Raw genomic sequence first — 22,093 nt, 5'->3', positions numbered from 1 at the left:
AAGAAACGATCTTTAATAGTTAAGAGGGAGGGGAGGGGTGGGGTGGAGATGGAAAAACACCTCATAGACAATAGATAAGTGGAAACTTTGGTGAAGGGTAAGACAGTACACAATAGTGGGGAAGCCAGTACAACCTGTAAGGGGCTAGGTCGTGGTGGCTCCATAGACACATCCAAACTCCCTGAGGGACTGAATTGCTGGGCTGAGGGCCATGGGGACCACGGTCCTAGGGAACATCTAGCTCAATTGCCATAATATAGTTTACAAAAAACATGCTCTACATTCTACTTTGGTGAATAGTGTCTGGGGCCTTAAAAGCCTGTGAGCGGCCATCTAGGATACTCCACTAGTCTCACCCCTTCGGGAGCAAGGAAGAATGAAGAAAACTAAACATACAAGGGGAAGATTAGTCCAAAGGACTGATAGACCACATCTACCAGAGCCTCCAACAGACTGAGTCCAGTAAAACTAGATGATGCCAGGCTACCATCACTGACTGATCTAACAGGGATCACAATAGAGGGTCCCGGACAGAGCTAGAGAAAAATACAGAACAAAATTCTAACTCAAAAAGAAAGACCAGACTTGCTGGCCTGACAGAGACTACAGAAACCCTGAGAATATAGCCCCGGACACCCTTTCAGCTCAGTAATGGGGCCACTCCTGAGATTCAGCCTTCAGCCAAAGATTGAACAGGCCCATGAAACAAAACAAGATTAAAGGGGCGTACCAGCCCTGGGGCGGGGACTGGAAGGCAGGAAGGAACAGGAAAACTGGCAGTAGGGGAACCCAGGGTTGAGAAGGGAGAGTGTTGACATGTTGTGGGATTGTTAACCAATGTCATAGAACAGTGTGTGTACTGTTTGATGAGAAACTAGTTTGTTCTGTAAACCTTCATCTAAAGTACAAAAATAAATAAATAAATAGATGATAGATAGATAGACAGACAGATAGATAAAAGAAAACCATATGGAACACACACAGTTCTTTGACACACATGAGGTAGCTGTGAGTTAGAATCAACTTTACAGCAACTGTTGTTTTATTGTAATGGGCCTTTTGTGTGGATGGAGTCTTTAAGGGAGGAGAAAACAGGAAGAGAGGGAAGGGACCTGCCACATGGCAGGCAGCCAGGCCCAGAGGACCAGCCAGTAGTAAGTAGTGGCTTGTTAACACAGGAGAGAGAACACCGGGCTAAATAAGATGCCTTTATTGTCTTCTCCCAAGAGCACAGTGGCTCTGACAGAGCTCACTCACTCCCAGGCAGATGAGGAGGAGCAGAAGTGGAATGAAGATAACCCATTCAGGAGCAGCCAAGAACAGGGAGGACTGGGCGTTAGAGAGCATCAGGAAGACCCAGCTGCAGTGACAAGGATGTCCCTGTAGCCCTTGATCTCCTTGACCTCGTTGCTGCTGATGAGGACTTGTAGCTGGCGGGGTCCAGCTTTAATGGGGTAGAGGTCCAGTTGAATTTCAAGGGTGCGTCCAGCCACTAGAGTCCCAAGGCTGAAAGTCCAAAAGGGCCTGTTAGAGCCTTGGGGAGTAGCCTCTTGGGTAGGTGGTGTGATTTCAGATTATTCCCCTCTGGGTGGTACCTCCCACCCTCCAGTACCCTGAGGAGAGTGGGGGAGTGGGGGCGAGGAGGCACCGGCCAGGAGACAAGATAGTCTATGGTCTGAGAGCATGCCCTTCCCCCATCAGAGACCGGAGCAAGAGAGGTAGACAGGCAGCGTTACTTACCTTTTTGATATCTGCCCATCAATGAGGCCACTTCCCTCCAGCACCATCGTGCAGTTACTCAGAGGCTCCATTTGATTATTGGTGAGGGAGATGTGGACTCTCAATGCCTTGCCCACCTCAGCCCTCTCAGACACCTGCATAGAGAGAAGACAGAGTCATTCTGGGCACTGCTACTTAGAGCTGAGATGCTACAGCTGGGAGAGAACATGAGCTGAGAGCATGCAAGGTTAACACATATCCTGGCATGTCTTAGAAGGTCACAATACTTCAGGAAGCCACCACCAATTGGGAATTGGAAGTTGAAACCTGTTTCCCTCCCTACCATCTAGCTCAGGATGGCAACTAGATTTCAACCTAAGTGTCAGCTCCAATTGGTTAATGGTGGGTAACAGGAATTCTATGTTAAAAAGAATCTCCAGGACAAACCCAGAGTCAGAGAGCTTCATGATTGGTTAGCAATGTCTGTCACAGGCATGGAATAAGAAGGTGGTGTCATGTGGGCCATCTACATGCCACCGTTAGTGTCATTCCACCCTTTCATTCTGCAAATGAGGACACCGAGACCAAGGTCACATGATGTGTTAACAGCAGAGCCAAGGCCTGAGCCAGGTGTCTGAGGCCCCAGCCCAGGGTCTTTCGCCATGCTGCTCTGTCTTCAGATACAGCTGCAGTACACGCTGCCTTTTTCCAGGTGTTTCAGGTAATCGCTATGTCATGGGGTATGTCCGGGGGTCCTGTCAGTGGGAGGCAAAGATTCTGTCATACTCATTTCTGGAGCCCCAGCGCCTAGCCCAGTGCCAGCCCCATGCTGGCTGTTCGGTATACCTGTGTTGAACCGGAATGAGTTCCAACCGCCCCGGTGATACTGGAGGCAAGTCCTGCCTCAGCCAGAGAATCAAGGCGAAGGAAGGGCACACCCTGACTTCTGCAGGATTCAAATGAAAGAACCAAATCCCCTGGACCCTAACGAGGGTGTCAAAGTAGAACAGGTGAAAGTAACTCTGGAATCCAGCATAGCCACCCAAGGCAGCCCAGGGCCCTCACCACTGGGGACCAGTCGATAGCCTCCTTGGCATCTGATCTGTTTGCATCAGGATCTGGCTGTAACCAGGGCTCTGAGGTAACGGGCAGGGCTCTCACCTCAGCGCCAGACTTGTATCTGCACTTCTGATTCTGCCCATTCTCGGCCCCACTACAGAGGCTGCCGGGCATCCTCCGGCCCCACATTGTGATGGTGTACCCAGGTGAAAACTGCCAGGCAGGCCAGGTGATTTATGATACGGAGGTGGGGGTGCTGCTGATGGCTCCCAGGTGCAGCACCAGCCTTGGATTAGGCAGTGGGCAAGGTCTTCCAGAAAGGGATGGGGAGGTGGGGAGAGGCTTCAGGGGAAGGACAATCTCAGCAACAGGAGATGGGGAACAGTATCTGCCCATCCCCGTTAACCCTGCCTCCACCTGCCATCCCTCTCCTTTAATGGCCTCACCAGCTCCTCAGGCATTGGAACCAGACATTGGTCTCACCACTCATTTGTTTCCCTCTTCCTTGTCTCCCCCATCTTATCACCGGTCACCTTCTGAATTTGACCTGACATATCTCTCAAATCTGTCCTCTCTGCTCCACCTTCCAGGCACTGCCTTTAGCGTCTCTTTGCTTTGCTGAACGAGTTCCTTACTTGAAATGCCTCCGTCCTCATCCTCTTCTCGCTGTACCTGTGCTGGGCCTCTGTGCGTCTTTTGCAAGTTTCACCTCCCCTGAGAAGCCTTCATACCCACCCTTGCTCTGTACAGAGCTGCAAGAGACCACCCCACACTGTGCTTTCATCGTCGGTTGTTGGAAGGCAGGACTGTGTCTATTCACGTGGGCTCCCATCCCCTGACAGGGGCTCCACAAATGCTGGGTTAGTAAGAGAGCCCTGGGCCCCGACTCTGCCAAGGAGCCTTACCTCAATAGATAAGTGAGGAGGCTCCAGAGAGATATCTTTCACAACCAGCATGGACCTCCCTGTCTCCTCAACCTCAGCGATGCCAGACACACGGAGCAGTTTTTCATCCGTCAGCCTGTTTCTGTAATTGTGGTAGGGAAGCAGGAGCGGCCACTGTGACTCTAAACAGAGACAAAAACATCCTGAGTTCAGGGAATGGCCTTTCAGCATGAGAAAGAGAGAGAATGTGTATGCACGAGTGAGAGGAAAAAATTGTTAGTATGTGAGAAACTGCATGTCTGAGTCTACCTGTGTGTAAGAATGTGTGTGTGTATGTGAGAGAGAGAGACAGTTTACCCTGCACAGACTGTCCAGAGGTCACTGCTCTGTAATATGTGTGTGTGCGTGTAGGTGGCAGTGTCTCTGGTGACATGCGGGCCAGCCCAGCTTTGTTCTTGTCCCTGAAGCTCTCCCTGTAGTGCTGTCTCAGGCCTGCCGCATACTCACCTTGTCCAACATCCAGATTCAAGTGCACCACTTGCCTCCAAAGGGGTTCCTGTGTGCCTCCCCCATGCAGCATGGCCTGTGCACAGAAGCGCAGCACCAGCCGGATAGGGCCCTGGGGGTGGGCTCTGTCTGGCACCCTCCGGACACGAAGCGTCAGCAGCAGGTCCTGGCCCCACTCAGGCGTCCTAGCCAGGTGGAGTTGCAGCTGTGCCGGCTGATTCTCCATGCCGGACCCCAGCAGATCCAGGAAGGGTGAGGAGGCCCTTCCTGGGCCCAGCATTCTTCTGGAGGCCTTCATGAATACAGACCGCTCCTCAGGGGATCCTGGGGGATAGGAGGTCCAGGAAAGATATCAGTGGTGAGGTGTCAAAAAGATCGGTGACCTTCTTCAGGTAACAAGCCATCCAGCAACTCCCAATTCCCCTCGCAAAGCCCTGACCGTGTGCATAGCTGGTAGGGAGGCAATACAGCATCATGGCTGAGAATCTGAGCTTGGTGTTGCTCAGTTCTGAGTTCAAATCCTGCTCTATCACAATTCTTTAATCTCTTGGCACTCAGTTCTGTCATCTATAACACAGGAAATTCACCTGCTCATCTCATAAAAAAAAACAAAACCAAACCCGTTGCTGTCGAGTCAATTCTGACTCATTGCGACCTTATAGGACAGAGTAGAACAGCCCCATAGGGCTTCCAAGGAGCACCTGGTGGATTCGAACTGCCAACCTTTTGGTTAGCAGCCGTAGCACTTAACCACTATGCCACCAGGGTTTCTGCTTACCTCACAGAGTTGCCAAAAAAAAAAAAAAAAAGGATTAAATACATGGCTGAATGTAATGCAGTCAGCATGGTACTGTCCTCAACGTCACCAGCAGCATCACTGTCGTTATTATCAGAGCCACAGGCTTCTCTCCCCTATCAGTGTCTTCACTTCTAAAACACATGCTCAAGCCTCTTAAATAGAGCCTCACCTCTTGCACCTGGGAGCTAATTAACATATAGGCTTAGCCTAAGTCTACCCCAAACTGTGAACTTCTCCAGAGCAGGTACCATGTGCCAGAGGTTATTAACTCATGGCCTCACAACAGCCCTTTGAGGTAGCTGCTACTACTGTTATCCCATTTTACAGCTGAGAAAGTAGAGGCGCAAAGAGGGTAAGAACGTGTCCAGGTTTACACAGCTAGAACTTGGCAGAGCCTTCATTAGTCCTCAGGCAGCCTGACTACACCCAGGCGCTCTCCACTCGTGTCCACAGGCCCAGGGGTTCTTTTCGCCCTTGAATATCCACCTTCCCGCATCCTGCCATGTCCACTGCCATGGACAAAGATGTGACTCTAGAATAGGTTGCTAGATAAAATATAGGCTGTCCAGGAAAATTGGCATTTCAGATAAACAATGGATAATTTTTAGTGTAAGTACATCATGTGCAATATCTGAGACATACTAAAAAATTATACCCAGTTCTAAATTTGAATTTCAGATAAACAATACTTTTTAGTGTAAGTATGTCCATGCAATATTTGGGACATACTTGTACTAAAAAAAATTGTTCATTTATCTAAATGTATCTGAAATTCAAATTTACCTGGGCACCTTATACTTTTATTTGCTAAATCTTCTGGGGGTTCACTGTGAGGACAGGAGGTGATTGTGTGGTGGTTTTAACCTGGGAGCCATCTCGTTGGGAAGCAGCACAAAGAAAGTGACCCCCAGAGTCCCTGGGGCCCCAGGCACCTTCCGGGTACTTGTAGGAGCTGGTGATGTTCTGACGCTGGTCTGACCCTATCATCTTGGTGCTGATTTCCTTCCCAATGGAACTAATGTTGTGAGCCAGGATTTCCTGGGTCTGACCATCCCCAAGGAGCCAAATGACTTCGTCGGCATTCACCTCAGCATACACAAATGAGGTGTCATAGGGAAGGTGGACCTCCCCTTCCTTGACAGCCTTCACAGAGGCAGGGCCGCAGCAAAATAGCCCTGTGGATGACAGAACAAGAGTTGTGGAACATGGCTGCTCACGAGCAGGGGTGGCTGGTCGAGGCTGTGGGAGGTAGGGGCAGGGTAGGGATAGGGGCAGTGGGGAGGGGATTCCTGCTGTCATGGCCAATCACCCTCATCAGCCCCCTACGGGGCCAAGGCCTTCTACACTGCCTTCACTCACCACTGCTGGTTTGCTGGGGAGTGGGGTCCAGAACCTGCCACCCATTGTGTCCTGGCGGGAGATCTTTCCGGATCATCCAGCACTCATTCCAGACATGGAAATTCCTGCAGAAGGGAGGACAAAGAGAAGCACTCATATTTTCCGAGGGTTTTCCACACACTACACCAAGTGCCCTGTGTCGTTGCTTCTTCTTTTCCCTTTTATTTAGAAATCGTTTCAAGCTTACAATCAAGTTGCAAGAAGAGTACAAGGAACACCTAAACCCCCAATTAGCCTACTGCTCACATTTTGCCCCATTTGCTTTATCATTTGTTTTTATATAGATATGGATACCGACACATGTATTTTTTTTCTGAACTATTTGAGAGCAAGTTGAAACCATCACGGCCTTTTATCCCTAAATAATTCAGTGTGCATTTCCTAAGACTAGGGATCTTCTCTTATATCCCCCACACAGGCAGCACCCTCGGTAAATTTAATATTGATACAAGACTTTGATCTAATTACTTGTCTCTCAGTTTGCCAATCGAACTAATAATGTCCTTTATAGCAGTTAGTTCTTACCTAGAAACTGGCTGGAAATGGAAACACAGGAAACCAGATCTGGGGTAGAGCAGAGGAGAAAGAAGCCAGGGCAGGAGACGAGAGAGGCAACATAAAGGGACACACATACACACACACACACGCAAGCACACATGCACACACACGCACGCACACAGGCACACACACGCACACGCATGCACGCACACACACATGCTCAGAGAGGGTGTACGGCAGGGAGGGCAAGACGTCAAGAGAGACAGGAAGAGAGACACAGAGGCAGCAAGTGCCAGGCTCTGCTCGTGGCAGGGAAACAGAATGGCACAAACAGAAAGACTTGGAGAAAGAAGAGTGATACGAATATAGGTAGTGAGTTCAGTGTTCGGAAGACACGGTATATTTATTTGGTCACTGGCTTCTGAATATTATCCCCTAGTCATCTACCTTTGAAATGAGTTTACTTTGATGGTCTAATGAACCCGAGCAGCCTCTGAGTCTGGTGAATTATCCTCTGAGCAGCCAGCAATGCACGGAGCAGTACCACCTCAAGGGCCAGAACTAGGTCAACTACCTGGAGTACGACAGAGACCTGGCTGGAGACAGTGTACCCTACCATATTTTGTCTCGCCTCTGAGTCGGCAGCATCTCGGCGCTTCGGTCATAGTAGGTGTCGACAGTCAGGTTCCCATCCATGTTGTGTGCGGACCGGAAATTGGAAATGACACGGGTTGGAACACCTAAGCATCTCATTACTAAAGACAAAGAAGGGGATGGAAAATTCACGGGTTTGTTTCAAGTAGAATCACTCGTTTCCCATGCGCACTTTCTCTCAAGTTGGAGGAGAGAAGGAAGCCTAAGATTCTTGAAGATCCATATTTGTGACTCCTTTATCCTCAGAGCATTGTGCCCAAACCCAGAGCCCTGCCACCAATCTACCCTGCCAATGGTCTCTACCAGACAAGGAAAATGAAATCATTTAAGAGCCACTTAATACAATGGCATACCATCTCACCCCAACAAGGCTAGGATTCATCAAAAAAACACAAAATAATAAGTATTGGAGGCACTAGAAAAACAATTAATGTAATCCATCATATAAATAAAATGAAAAACAAGAATCACATGATTTTATCCATTGATGCAGAAAAGGCATTTGACAAAGTTCAACAGCCATTCATGATAAAAACTCTCAGCAAAATAGGAATAGAAGGAAAATTCCTCAGCATAATAAAGGGCATTTATACAAAGCCAACACCCAACATCATCCTAAACGGAGAGAGCCTGAAAGCATTCCCCTTGAGATCGGGAACCAGACAAGGATGCCCTTTATCAACACTCTTATTCAACATTGTGCTAGAGGTCCTAGCCAGAACAATTCTGCAAGATAAGGAAATAAAGAGCATCCAGATTGGCAAGGAAGAAGTAAAATTATCTCTGTTTGCAGACAACATGATCTTATACACAGAATACCTGAAGGAATCCTCAAGAAAACTACTGAAACTAGTAAAAGAGTAGCAGGATACAAGATAAACATACAAAAATCAGTTGGATTCCCCTACACTAACAAAAAGAACATCGAAGAGGAAATCACCAAATCAATACCATTTACAGTAGCCCCCAAGAAGATAAAACACTTAGGAATAAATCTTATCAAAGATGTAAAAGACTTATTATACAAAGAAAACTACAATACACTTCTGCAAGAAACCAAAAGAGACCTACATAAGTAGAAAAACACACCTTGCTCATGGCTAGGAAGACTTAACATTATAAAAACGTCTATTCTACCAAAAGTGATCTATACATTTAATGCAATTCCAGTCCAAATTCCCATGACGTTCTTTAATGAGATGGAGAAACAAACCACCAAATTCATATGGAAGAGAAAGGGCCCCTGGATAAGTAAAGCATTACTGAAGAAGAACAAAGTGGGAGGCCTTACTCCACCTGATTTTAGAAACTATTACACCGCTACAGTAGTCAAAACAGCCTGGTACTGGTACAACAACAAATACATAGACCAATGGAACAGAATTGAGAATCCAGGCATAAATCCATCCACATATGAGTAGATGATATTCGACAAAGGCCCCAAAACAGTTAAACGAGGAAAAGACAATCTTTTTAACAAATGGTGCTGGCATAACTGGATATCCATCTGCCAAAAAATGAAACAAGACCCATACCTCACTCCGTGCACAAAAACGAGCTCAAGATGGATCAAAGACCTAAATATAAAATCTAAAACAATAAAGATCATGGAAGAAAAAATAGGGAAAAATTAGGAGCCCTAATACATGGCTTAACAGTATAAAAAACAATATTAACAATACAGAAGAAAAAAGCACATAACTGGGAGCCCCTAAAAATCAAACACCTATGCTCATCCAAAGACTTCACCAAAAGAGTAAATAGATTACCTACAGGCTGGGAAAAAGTTTTTAGCTATTACATTTCTGATCAGCGCCTGATCTCTAAAATCTACATGATACTGCAAAAACTCAACTGCAAAAAGACAAATAGCCCAATTAAAAAAAATGGGCAAAAGACATGAACAGACACTTCACTAAAGAAGACATTCAGGTAGCTAACAGATACATGAGGAAATGCTCAAGATCATTAGCCATTAGAGAAATGCAGATCAATACTACACTGAGATACCATCTCACCACAACAAGACTGGCATTAATCCAAAAAACAGAAAACAATAAATGTTGGAGAGGCTGTGGAGAGATTGGAACACTTCTACTCTGCTGGTGGGAATGTAAAATGGTGCAACCACTTTGGAAATCAATTTGGCGGTTCCTTAAAAAGCTAGAAATTGAACTACCATACAATCCAGCAATCCCACTCCTTGGAAAATATCCTAGAGAAATAAGAGCCTTTCCATGTTTGTTGCAGCACTGTTTACAATAGCAAAAAGATGGAAGCAACCAAGGTGCCCATCAACAGATGAATGGATAAATAAATTATGATATATTCATACAATGGAATACTATGCATCGATAAAGAACAGTGATGAATCTGTGAAACATTTCATAATATGGAGGAATCTGGAAGGCATTATACTGAGTGAAATTAGTCAGTTGCAAAAGGACAAACATTGTATAAGACCACTGTTATAAAAAAAAAACTGTTAAAAGAACTCAAGAAATAGTTTAAACAGAGAACAAAATATTCTTTGATGGTTAAGAGAAGGGGGAGAGAGGGAGGGTGGGAGAGGGGTATTCACTAATTAGATAGCAGATAAGAACTACTTTAGGTGATGAGAAAAACACACAATACAGGTGAGGTCAGCACAACTGGACTAAATGAAAAGCAAAGAAGTTTCTGGAATAAACGGAATGCTTCAAAGGCCAGTGTAGCAGGGGCAGGGGTTTGGGGACCATGGTTTCAGGGGACATCTAAGTCAATTGGCATAATAAAATCTATTAAGGAAACATTCTGCATCCCACCTTGGAGAGAGGCATCTGGGGTCTTAAATTTTAGCAAGCGTCCATCTGTTGTTGTTAGGTGCCGTCGAGTCGGCTCCGACTCATAGCGACCCCATGCACAACAGAATGAAACACTGCCCAGTCCTGCGCCACCCTTACAATCGTTGTTATGCTTGAGCCCATTGTTGCAGCCACTGTGTCAATCCACCTCGTTTAGGGTCTTCCTCTTTTCTGCTGACCCTGTACTTTGCCAAGCATGATGTCCTTCTCCAGAGACTGACCCTCTTGACAACATGTCCAAAGTATGTAAGACGCAGTCTCACTATCATTGCTTCTTAAGGAGCATTCTGGTTGTACTTCTTCCAAGACAGATTTATGGCAGTCCACGGTATATTCAATATTCTTCACCAACACCATAATTCAAAGGCGTCAGTTCTTCTTCGATCTTCCTTATTCATTGTCCAGCTTTCACATGCATATGATGAGACTGAAAATACCATGACTTGGGCCAGGCACACCTGAGTCTTCAAGGTGACCTCTTTGCTCTTCAACACTTTCAAGAGGTCCTTTGCAGCAGATTTACCCAATACAATGCGTCTTTTGATTTCTTGACTGCTGCTTCCATGGCTGTTGATTATGGATCCAAGTAAAATGAAATCCTTGACAATTTCAATCTTTTCTCCATTTATCATGATGTCGCTCATTGGTCCAGTTGTGGGGATTTTTGTTTTCTTTATGTTGAGGTGCAATCCATACTGAAGGGTGTGGTCTTTGATCTTCATTAGGAAGTGCTTCAAGTCCTCTTCACTTTCAGCAAGCAAGGTTGTGTCATCTGCATAACACAGGTTGTTAATGAGTCTTCCTCCAACCCTGATGCCCCGTTCTTCTTCATATAGTCCAGCTTCTTGGATTATTTGCTCAGCATACAGATTGAATAGGTATGGTGAAAGAATACAACTCTGGCACACACCTTTCTTGACTTTAAACCAATCAGTATCCCCTTGTTCTATCTGAACAACTGTCTCTTAATCTATGTAAAGGTTCCTCATGAGCACAATTAAGTGTTCCGGAATTCCCATTCTTCGAAATGTTATCCATAATTTGTTATGATCCACACAGTCGAATGCCTTTTCAGAGTCAATAAAACACAGGTAAACATCCTTCTGGTAGTCTCTGCTTTCGGCCAGGATCCATCTGACATCAGCAGTGATACCCCTGGTTCCATGTCCTCTTCTGAAACTGGCCTGAATTTCTGGCAGTTCCCTGTCTATATATCGCTGCAGCCATTTTTGAGTGATCTTCAGCGAAATTTTGCTTGCGTGTGATATTAACGATATTGTTCTATAATTTCCACATTCGATTGGATCACCTTTCTTGGGAATAGGCATAAATGTGGATCTCTTCCAGTCAGTTGGCCAGAAGCTGTCTTCCATATTTCTTGGCATAGACGAGCGAGCACCTCCAGCACTGCAACTGTTTGTTGAAACACCTCAATTGATATTCCATCGATTCCTGGAGCCTTGTTTTTCGCCAATGCCTTCAGAGCAGCTTGGACTTCTTCCTTCAGTACCATCGGTTCCTGATCACATGCCACCTCTTGAAATGGCTGAACATCGACTAATCCTTTTTGGTATAATGACTCCATGTATTCCTTCCATCTTCTTTTGATGCTGCCTGCGTCGCTTAATATTTTCCCCATAGAATCCTTCACTATTGCAACTCGAGGCTTGAATTTTTCTTCAGTTCTTTCAGCTTAAGAAACGCCGAGCGTGTTCTTCCCTTTTGATTTCCCATCTCCAGCTCTTTGCACATGTCATTATAATACTTTGTCTTCTTGAGACACCGTTTGAAATCTTCTGTTCGTTCTTTTACTTCATCAATTCTTTCTTTTGCTTTAGCTACTCAACGTTCGAGAGCAAGTTTCAGAGTCCCCTCCGACATCCATCTTGGTCTTTTCTTTCTTTCCTGTCTTTTCAATGACCTCTTGCTTTCTTCTTGTATGATGTTCTCGATGTCATTCCACAACTCATCTGGTCTTCGGTCACCAGTGTTCAATGCGTCAAATCTATTCTTCAGATGGTCTCTAAATTCAGGTGGGAATAAGAGGTTGAGATACAGGTCTCAACCCACCTGGATCAGAGGAGAATGAAGAACACCTAGGACACAAGGTAATTACAAGCCCAGGAGACAGAAATGGACACATAAACCAGAGACTACATCCGCCTGAGACCAGAAGAGCTAGATGGCGCCCGGCTACAACCGATGACTGCCCTAACAGGGAACACAACAGAGAACCCCTGAGGGAGCATGAGAGCACTGGGATGCAGACCCCAAATTCTCGTAAAAAGACCAGACTTAATGGTCTCACTGAGACTAGAAGGACCCCGGTGGTCATGGCCCCCAGACCTTCTGTTGACCCAGGACAGGAACCATTCCCAAAGCCAACTATTCAGAGAGGGATTGGATTGTACTGGACAATGGGTTGGAGACGGATGCTGGTGAGGAATCAGCTTCTTGGATCAGGTGGACACTTGAGACTATGTTGGCATCTCCTCCCTGGAGGTGAGATGAGAGTGTAGAGGGGGTTAGAAGCTGGCAAAATGGACACAGAAAGAGAAAGTAGAGGGAGGGAGCAGGTTGTCTTATTAGGGGGAGAGCAATTGGGAGTATGTAGCAAGGTATATGTAAGTTTTTGCGTGAGAGACTGACTTGATTTCTAAACTTTCACTTAAAGCACAATAAAAATTAAAAAAAAGTACTGGAGGGGTAGTGGAGAGACTGGAACACTTATACACTGCTGGTGGGAATATAAAATGGTACAACCACTTTGAAAATCAATTTGGCACTTCCTTAAAAATCTAGAAATAGAACTACCACACGATCCAGCAATCCCACTCCTTGGAATATATCCTGGAGAAATAAAAGCCCTCACACAAATAGACATATGCACATCCCTGTTCATTGCAGCACAGTTCACAATAGCAAAAAGACAGCAACAACCAAGATGCCCATCAAGGGATGAACAGGTAAATAAATTATAGTATATTCACAGAATGGAATACTACGCAATGATAAAGAACAACGATGAATCCATGAAACATAACATGGAGGAATCTGGAAGACATTATGCTGAGTGAAATTAGTCAGTCGCAAAAGGACAAATACTGTATGAGACCACTATTACAAGAACTCAAGCAAAGGTTTAAACACAGAAGAAAACATTTTTTGATGGTTATGAGGGTGGGGAGAGAGAGAGGAGGGTATTTACAAACTAGATAGTAGACAAGAATTATCTTAGTTGAAGGGAAGGGCAACACACTACAGGAGAAATCAGCACAACTGGGCTAAACCAAATCTGAGAAGTCTCCTGAACACAACCCAACACTTTGAGGGACAGAGTAGCAGGGGTGGGGGTCTGGGGACCATGGCTTCAGGGGACATCTAGATCGATTGGCATGATAAAGTTTATTAAGAAAACGTTCTGCTTCCCACTTTGGTGAGTGGCGTCTGGGGTCTTAAAAGCTAGCAAGCAGCCATCTAAGATGAATCAATTGGTCTCAGCCCACCTGGAGCAAAGGAGAGTGAAGAACACCAAAGGCACAGGGAAAATATGAGCCGAAGAGACCGAAAGGGCCACATAAACCAGAGACTCCATCAGCCTGAAACCAGAAGAACTAGATGGTGCCCGGCTACCACCAAACGCAACAGAGAGTCCCTGATGGAGCAGGAGAAAAGTGGGGTGCAGAACTCAAATTCTAGTGAAAAGACCAGGCTTAATGGTCTGCCTGCAACTGGAGGGACCACAGAGAACATGACCCCCGGACTCTCTGTTAGCCCAAAACTGTTAGCTTCCTGAAGCCAACTCTTCAGACAAAGATTAGACTGACTATAAGACATAAAATGATACTGGTGAGGCATGTGCTTCCCGGCTCAGGTAGACACATGAGACTAAGTGAGTAGCTCCTGTCTGGAGGGGAGATGAGAAGGCAGAGGGGGACAGGAGCTGCATGAATGGACACAGGGAATACAGGGTGGAGAGGACTGTGCTGTCACATTATATGGACTGTGACTAGGGTCACGTTACAATCTGTGTATAAGTTTTTGTATGAGAAACTGACTTGAATAGTAATCTTTCACACAACAAAAAAAGAAAAAAAGGGTCACTTAAAACAACAGAAACGACAAGCTCAGCTTTTTTAGGACTTTAAAATTAAAAACAGAGAGCCTAAAACATTTGATAATTAAAAACAAAAACTTCAGCCTATCTTGTGGCCAGTTTCAGAAGAGAAGCTATGTGACTTTAGGTACATGGCTTAACGCCTCTGGGCCTCAGTCTTGTGTGTGACAAAATGAAGAGTTGGACTAGGTGATTTTGACTTCTGAAAGTATGAATTTGTAATTATACTTAAAAACAAGGGTTGAACGGGAGGTAATAAAGAAATCAGAAAACGAAAATGAGAAGATACACCCTCAGAGAGGCAGAGTGTGAGGAAGTTATTATCACAGAGACGAGAGCAAACTGTGCATCCAAGGACATCCTGGGCCATTTTGCAAGGCCGCAGCTCCCTCTTGTGGCCTTTTAGAATAGTGCTACGAAGCCTTTTTAGGACAGGTTTCCTGGGTCCCGGTGAGTTGGAATCCATTCGGTGGTAAGTGGTGGTCTCATAAAACAGACATCACTCACCCATACACACACCTTCCCAGAAACAGTTGAAATGAAGCCACAAGTCAGGTGTGGCCGTCAGAACAAAGGTCCCCACCTCTGCTGCTGAGGCGAGCTGCCGAGAGAGAGCTTTAACCTACCCGTCATCCTGCCCAGGAGGAGCAGGTGACCGCTGAGGTGGCTGGGAGGATTATAAGGCTTTGAAAAGTAGGACTAGCGAAAGTGACCAATTTTTTTCTTTCAATTCACCGGAGAGCCCTAAAAGGGGCCACCTCTCTGCAATCACCTGTCCACCCCCAGCCACAGCTTTCTCACAGACCCTTCGCAGTGGGGGGAGCTGGTCCGAGGCTACGAAACACCCAGGCCACGCAGCAATGAGGCCCAGGCCCAAGCCACCACTGGGTGAGTGGGTGCCAGAGCTCTAAGACCTGCGAGTGGGCAGGGACGCAGAGGTGGAGCAAGGACCCAAGCCTGGTCCTTCTTTGTCTCACCACAGGGTCTAAGGCCCAGGGCTTCTCCACAGCACGTGGCTAGCCACTGCACAGGGACTTCCCAGCCGAAGGCAGGACTGAGAATACCAGTGAGTGCTGTGCTGAGAACTTGCCAGTGCCAGAGTAGCCCAGCTCCATTTCACAAACAAGGTTACCCGATGGGAAGATTCCGGCTTAAACCTCTTCTCTCTCGGCAGCACCAGGCTATGCTGCCCTCTCTGAAAATTCTAGAACTTGGTTTTTGGTCCCGTCTCTCTCCTCCCTGTTCTGTGCCTCCCCATTTTTCCAACTCGGAGTCCACCTGTTAGTTCAGGAAACATCACACTGTAACAGTCAGCACTGTGTAAGGCCATAATCCATTGCCATCGAGTCCATACTGACCCATAGTGACCCTGTAGGACAGAGTAGAACTGCCCATAGGGTTCCAAGGCTGTCATCTTTACGGGAGCAGACTGCCGCATCTTTCTGCCACGGAGTGGCTGGTGAGCTCGAATCGCTAGCCTTTCACTTAGCAACTGAACTCTTAACCACTCTGCCACCGAGGCTCTTTTGTGTAAGGCACTAGGGTAAATATAAAAAATAAAAGCCCAGCCCCTGGCCTTGCAGGGGGAGACAGTCAGGCACCTTCAGGACTCTGTCTTTCTTTCCTCTTCACAGAGACTCTGGTCAATAACTTTGCACTAAATTATGAATAACTGATAATGCATGGAGCACCGATGCTCCTTGAGAGAACCTAGCCAAGCACCAAATGTCTAATGGTGGCTCCTTCAGAATCTCTCAGGGCAGCATTTTGGGGGATGCCAGCTCTGCCCACAGGTGAGCCAGGCTATTCCAGGCTGTCTGCCTTTACCTCCAGCTTTCCCCCACCTGCCCCCAGCTCCAGGCTCGCACGGAGCTGAGAAGCCCGAGCAGGGCGCACAGAGAAGCCACTTGGTCTCTTGCTTTGCAGCCACCACCCATCTGTCAATGGAAGCTTGGGTGTTGCTATGATGCTGAACAGGTTTCAGCAGAGCTTCTAGACTAAGAAAGACTAGGAAGAAAGGCCTGGTGATCTACTTCCAAAAATTAGCCAGTGAAAACCCCATGGATCACAATGGTCCCATCCGTAACCAACAATGGGGATGGCAGAGGACCAGATAGTGTTTCATTCCATCGTGCATGGGGTCCCCATGAGTCAGGGGCCAACTTGACTGGAGCTAACAACAACTGCTCATCAGGGAGTCTCCCAGAGTGATTGCAACAGGCCAGCCCCCACCATGTAAATGTGCAGCATTCCTCAAGACAGTGTAGCGCAGTGGCTAAAGCTGCAGCACCCAGCCCTTCCTAGCTGTGGGACCTTGGGCAAGCCCCCGAACCTTTCTGGGCTACTGTTTACTCATCTGAAGATGAGGATGATAACAGCCCCAGCCTCAAAGGGTTACCGTGAGGATTAACTGAGCAACCGCTCAAGGGAAGCTTCCCATCTCCTTCACTCACCAGTGCACATCACAGCTGCAAAGACCCAGCACTGTCCGTACTGCACGGGCTGCCCGCCCTGGGCCGACCACTGCCGCAGGATGGCCACGCTGCCGTTCCAGTCCAGGGGGCTGACGCCCTTGGAGTAGTCCTCCCCCCAGTTCCCCTGCAACACGCCGCTGTCGTCATTGCTGTTGATCTGAAAGGACAGGTGGGTGTCTGCAGCGCCCGGGAAGCCCGCACTGTCCTCAGGGGACAGGGAGCCTTGCTGCTTACCATGGCGCTCATCACCCTGCAGACGTAGACCACGTCGTTCCGCTGGGAGTAGTCTTTGGACGGGTTCTCTAGGAAGTACAGGCTCTTGTTCAGGATCTCGAAGCAGATGTCTATGATGTCGTCTTCAAACTTCCAGGGCATTCAAGGTGCAGTGGGGGAGAGATGAGTAAAAAGGCCTAGAGTTCTGAACTTCAAGTCACCAGCCCAGTTGTTAAAATATATACAACAAAACATACAGCAACTCAACAACTTCCACACGTATTCAGAGACACTGACTACACTCTTCAGGTTGTACGACCATTCTCACTCTCGCTTTCCAAGTTTTTCCACCGCCATTCACATAAACTCAATGCCCCCAAGCAAACATCCGCCCTATCTCTGTCCCCTCCCCCCCCACACACACCTTGTAGCCATTAACAACCTTTGGTTTCTCTGCATTTGCTTATTTCCTATGAGTGAGATCATACAGTATTTGTCCTTTTGCAACTGACTTATTTCTCTCAGCATGATGTTTTTCAAGGTTTATCCATGCTGTAGCATGGATCATGACTTCGTTTCTCTTTGTGGCTGGATGGTATTCCATTGTGTATATACCACGACTTGTTTATCCATTCCTTTAGCTGCCTTCAGAGAGCTTATAATCAAATTGGGAATTTATCAGATTCAGAATTCTGGCAGACCAAACTGTGTGGCTCTGACTAAAAATGCAAACAGAATTTGGACAGACGAGAGATCCTGTTGGCTGAAGAGGTCAGAGAAGGCTTCTGGAGCCAAGGGACTTGAAGGATGGATTAGACACGGAGAGACAAGGGTGGGCCATTTCCTGAGGTCTGTGAGCAAGGTGGGTTCCAGAGAAAGGAACTTAGATAGTCTCACATCTGGAGGACTTGTGGGAATAAAGAAAGATCGGATGGATAAGTCTAGGCCCAGGCACGTGAGCAGAGGGGGAGGAGTGTAGAGAGCCTGCAAACCAGGTAGAGGGGCTAAGAGGTAACGCCGTGAGTCCTGGAGAACCCAATGTAGGCCCATGACATACGTTTACAACATAGGCTTACAACATACGTCATGACCACTTTGGCAGCCAAATGCACTGACTGGTATTTTTCTCAATTTCTAAAAATTGCACAAGTTGTCACAGGTGGCAAATGGGAAAATGTGATCTTCTTTGCAGGGCTCTTCACTCTGCTTCCTCCTCACTCTCTTCCCTCCTAGTGTTTGCGGACAGAGCAAAGATGGTGGAGGATGGCAGTTCAGAGCAGAAACGCTGTCCAGAGTCAAGGTCCCCCTCCATACGATGACTGCACATTTGATGCTATTAAAGGATTAGTGTTCTTTTTTTTTTTTCAGTTATGATCATGTATTGTGGTTAAGTTTTTCAGAAAGAGTCATCTTTTGGAGCTGTATGTGGAAATATTATTGAACTAAATGGCATGGTATCTGCAATTTGCTTTTAAAAATTCCAGTGGTGAGATGGAAGGATGGGGGCATGTAGGCCAGGGTTGGTAAACATTTTCCATAAAGGACCAGATAGTAAGTACTTTAGGCTTTGTGGGCTATATGGTCTCTGTCACAATGACTCAGCTCTGCTATTGTGGCATAAAAGCAGCTACAGACAATACCTGAATGAATGAGCATGGCTGTGTTCCAAGAGAACATTATTTACAAACACTGAAAAATCAATTTTATATACCTTTCACATGCCACAAAATATTATTTTTTAATTCTTTTTCAACAATTTAAAAACATAACAGTAATTTTCGGCTTGTGAATCCTACGAGAAGAAGTAGTAGGCCAGCTTTAGGCCATGGGCTGTAGTTTGCAAATCCCCGGTACAGATGGAACAAGATTCACCCTAAATTGATTACTATTGAAGCCAAGGAGCCCTGGTGGTGCAGTGGTTAAGAGCTCGGCTGCTAACCAGAAGGTTGGCAGTTCGAATCCACCAGCCACTCCTTGGAAACCCTACAGGGCAGCTCTACTCTGTCCTATAAGGTCGCTATGAGTCAGAATTGACTCGATGGCAATAGGTTTGGCTAAGCACTTGACTACTAACTGAAAGGTCAGTGATCGGAACCCACCCAGAGGCTCCTTGGAAGAAAGACCTGGCGATGTGCTTGTGAAGGGTCATAGCCTTGGAAACCCTATGTGCTCGTGAAGGGTCATAGCCATGGAAACCCTATGTGCTCGTGAAGGGTCACGGCCGTGGAAACCCTATGTGCTCGTGAAGGGTCACGGCCTTGGAAACCCCATGTGCTCGTGAAGGGTCACGGCCTTGGAAACCCCATGTGCTCGTGAAGGGTCATGGCCTTGGAAACCCCATGTGCTCGTGAAGGGTCACGGCCATGGAAACCCCATGTGCTCGTGAAGGGTCACTGCCTTGGAAACCCTATGTGGTTGTGAAGGGGCACAGCCTTGGAAACCCCATGTGCTCGTGAAGGGTCACGGCCTTGGAAACCCCAGTGAGCAATTCTGCTCTGCACACATGGAGTCACCATGAGTCCAATCAACTCCACGGCAACTGGTTTGGTTTTTTTCTACTTTGATTGTGTTTTAAGTTTTCCATAAGAATGTATTAAAAACTGAAAAGGAAAGCCTGCTCCCCTTCCTTCCTTGCCCTTCTCACTGGTTGGAGGTTAGTCTGGCACCTCATACCTGACCTTGGTTAGCAGCCCTTTACGGGCTAGCAGAGCTGTCTAAGACCACCCTCAAAGAGTCCCCAATCCAGACCCAAGTCCAGGTGACACAGTTACCTGCCCGTAGTTCCAAGGCCACGCAGTGACGAACCTCTCATGACCCTTGTACACAAAGCCGTAGTCCATCAGAAGGTACTCCCGCAGCAGGACTTCACTGGGCAGGTAGACGTCATCCTCTGAGCAGGTCAGAGCAGAGCAGGGTGCAAAGCCCCAAAGCACACGGTCATAGAATTAAAGAACAGTAACTATAGCACCTTGCTGAAGGACAGGAGAGGTTGCGAGCTGCTTGGGTAGATGGCAGCAGAAATTAAGACCCAACCCCCTTAAGAGGCTACTATGTCTTTTTCTAGAAGTCACAATATAGTCTACACTTCAAAAAATAATGATTATTATTTTTTCCTGATTGTAAAAGTGAAAGTCTTGTTGTAGAGACCTGGAAAACACAGACGAATGGAAAGAAGACAGTGACGATAGTCATTCCTACTCCTCAGAGACGCACCCTGTGACATTTTGATGTGGTACAGTCACTCTTTCTATACACAGATATTTAATATACTTAGGGTCACATGGCATTCTGTTCCTTAACCTATTCCACTTACCACGGCACAGTGAACGTTTTCCTCATGACACCGAAAATTCTTTGCAAAGATGGTTCTTAGTGAGCACCTGATGTTATATTGCACAGATATGCCATGATTTCTTCTGGGCTTTCTAGAAGAATGTCACTAGTATTCCCAATGGGTCGGGTTAGTATTGCAACCTATGAGCAAGTCTTACCTGCATTCCAAGGGTTGAAAAGCAGGATGAAAGTCCCCACCAGGTAAGTCATGCTGGGACCCTGGCTCCGGGAGACCTGGATCTTGAGAGTATAGGGGCCAATGACTGCATTGGCTGGTGTGAAGACGGAGACCTGGAGCGAGTTCAGGTGGATGGTGAAGTCAGAAGCACTCCAGACATTCCCGTGTTGGGCCTGGGTGAGCAAAAACGTGGCTCGGGTTCCCAGTATGTCCGTGGGCTCTGGTCCTGTGTAGGAGAATGACCCCAAAGCTCAAAAATCTTATAGTGTGATTCCAGCGGGACTGGAAAGACCTTTACCCCCTCCCATCACTTGCTAAATCTTTCAATTTCAGGCTTTTACTGCCACCGGGCACCCTTGGGCAAGATACTTGAGGTCTCCAGGTCTCAGTTTTCTTATCTGTAAAATGGGGATTGTAATAGCACCCACCTGAAAGTCTCGTCTTACAGTTTAAATAAGATAATGCATATGAAGCTCTAACACAGTGCATGGTGTGTAATTAAAGGTCACCGTTGTTATTTTTCGGGTTTTTTTTTTTTTTTTTTTGGTTATTATCATGGAGTCTCTGAGTGGTGCAGATGGTTAATGTGCTTGCCACTAACCAAAGGGTTGGTGGTTCAAGTCCACCTAGAGGCACCTCAGAAGAAAGGCCTGGCAATCTGCTTCTGAAAAATCACTCATAGAAAGCCCTATGGAGCACAGTTCTACTCTGACATGTGCCATGAGGTAGAATCAACTCAACGGCAAGTGGTTTGGTGTTTTGGTTATTGGTGCCTTATCAGTTTGCTGCGCTGGCCAAGTGTTTGTTTAACAGAACTGAAAGGGACTGAGCATGAGGGTCCTGGGAGGTCTCAGCAGAAGAGAGGGAAGGGAGACTCAGAAAGGAGCGGCAGGGACCCTGCAGGTGAACTTTGCTAGTGCCCATTCTGAGGGAGCTCACGGGCCCTTGGGGCAGGGGCAAACTCACCAGTCTCGGCCACGAAGGTGAGGCTGTCGGTGCGGGGCTGGAAGCTCCGGCTGAAGTTGAGGATGATGGTGAAGACCTGGCCGCGGCGCACAATGAGCCGCTTCAGGCCCATCTCTTGTGTGTGGTGCTCCTTGTTGTTCCTGGGGCTCTGCAGGTCTGCGGAGCTCAGCTCCAAGGCTGCCACTGGGGGAGGTGAGGGGACACGTCATGCCTGACTGCAGTCCCTGGCCTCAGGAGTCCCCTAACGCTTCTCAGTCTCTTTTGTGGTACAGGGCTCTGACTTGGGTAAGATTCCCTCCCAGCTCTTAACATTCCTGCCACCCTTCCCCCTAACATCACCACTCAGCCTCAGCGGACAATTCAGCAGGCCCTGGCCTGGTAATGTGAGGACTGCAATCCCGGTGACCTCTGCAGCTGGACCCAGAGCCACAGCGCCCATGAACTATTGCTG

The 22,093-nt window shown here is 47.0% G+C and overlaps 1 protein-coding gene across 1 annotated transcript; it reads right to left on the bottom strand.

The window, feature by feature from the left end:
• Positions 1–796: 796 nt before the first annotated feature.
• TGM7 (transglutaminase 7) lies at positions 797–21,835 on the bottom strand (the record flags this gene model as incomplete). The annotated part of the gene is made up of 12 exons (XM_023558778.2): positions 797–1,506; positions 1,741–1,874; positions 3,684–3,844; positions 4,170–4,493; positions 5,901–6,143; positions 6,328–6,431; positions 7,481–7,619; positions 16,932–17,109; positions 17,187–17,315; positions 19,937–20,055; positions 20,657–20,902; positions 21,643–21,835. Coding segments are annotated over 12 exons (2,130 nt in total), but the record flags the coding sequence as incomplete, so codon positions are not given.
• Positions 21,836–22,093: the final 258 nt, after the last annotated feature.

The sequence above is a fragment of the Loxodonta africana genome, chromosome 10 (genome assembly GCF_030014295.1).
Source record: "Loxodonta africana isolate mLoxAfr1 chromosome 10, mLoxAfr1.hap2, whole genome shotgun sequence".
Taxonomy (NCBI): Eukaryota; Metazoa; Chordata; class Mammalia; order Proboscidea; family Elephantidae; genus Loxodonta; species Loxodonta africana.
The sequence above is the reverse complement of the archived record's forward strand: the minus strand, read 5'-3'. Positions and strand labels throughout refer to the sequence as shown.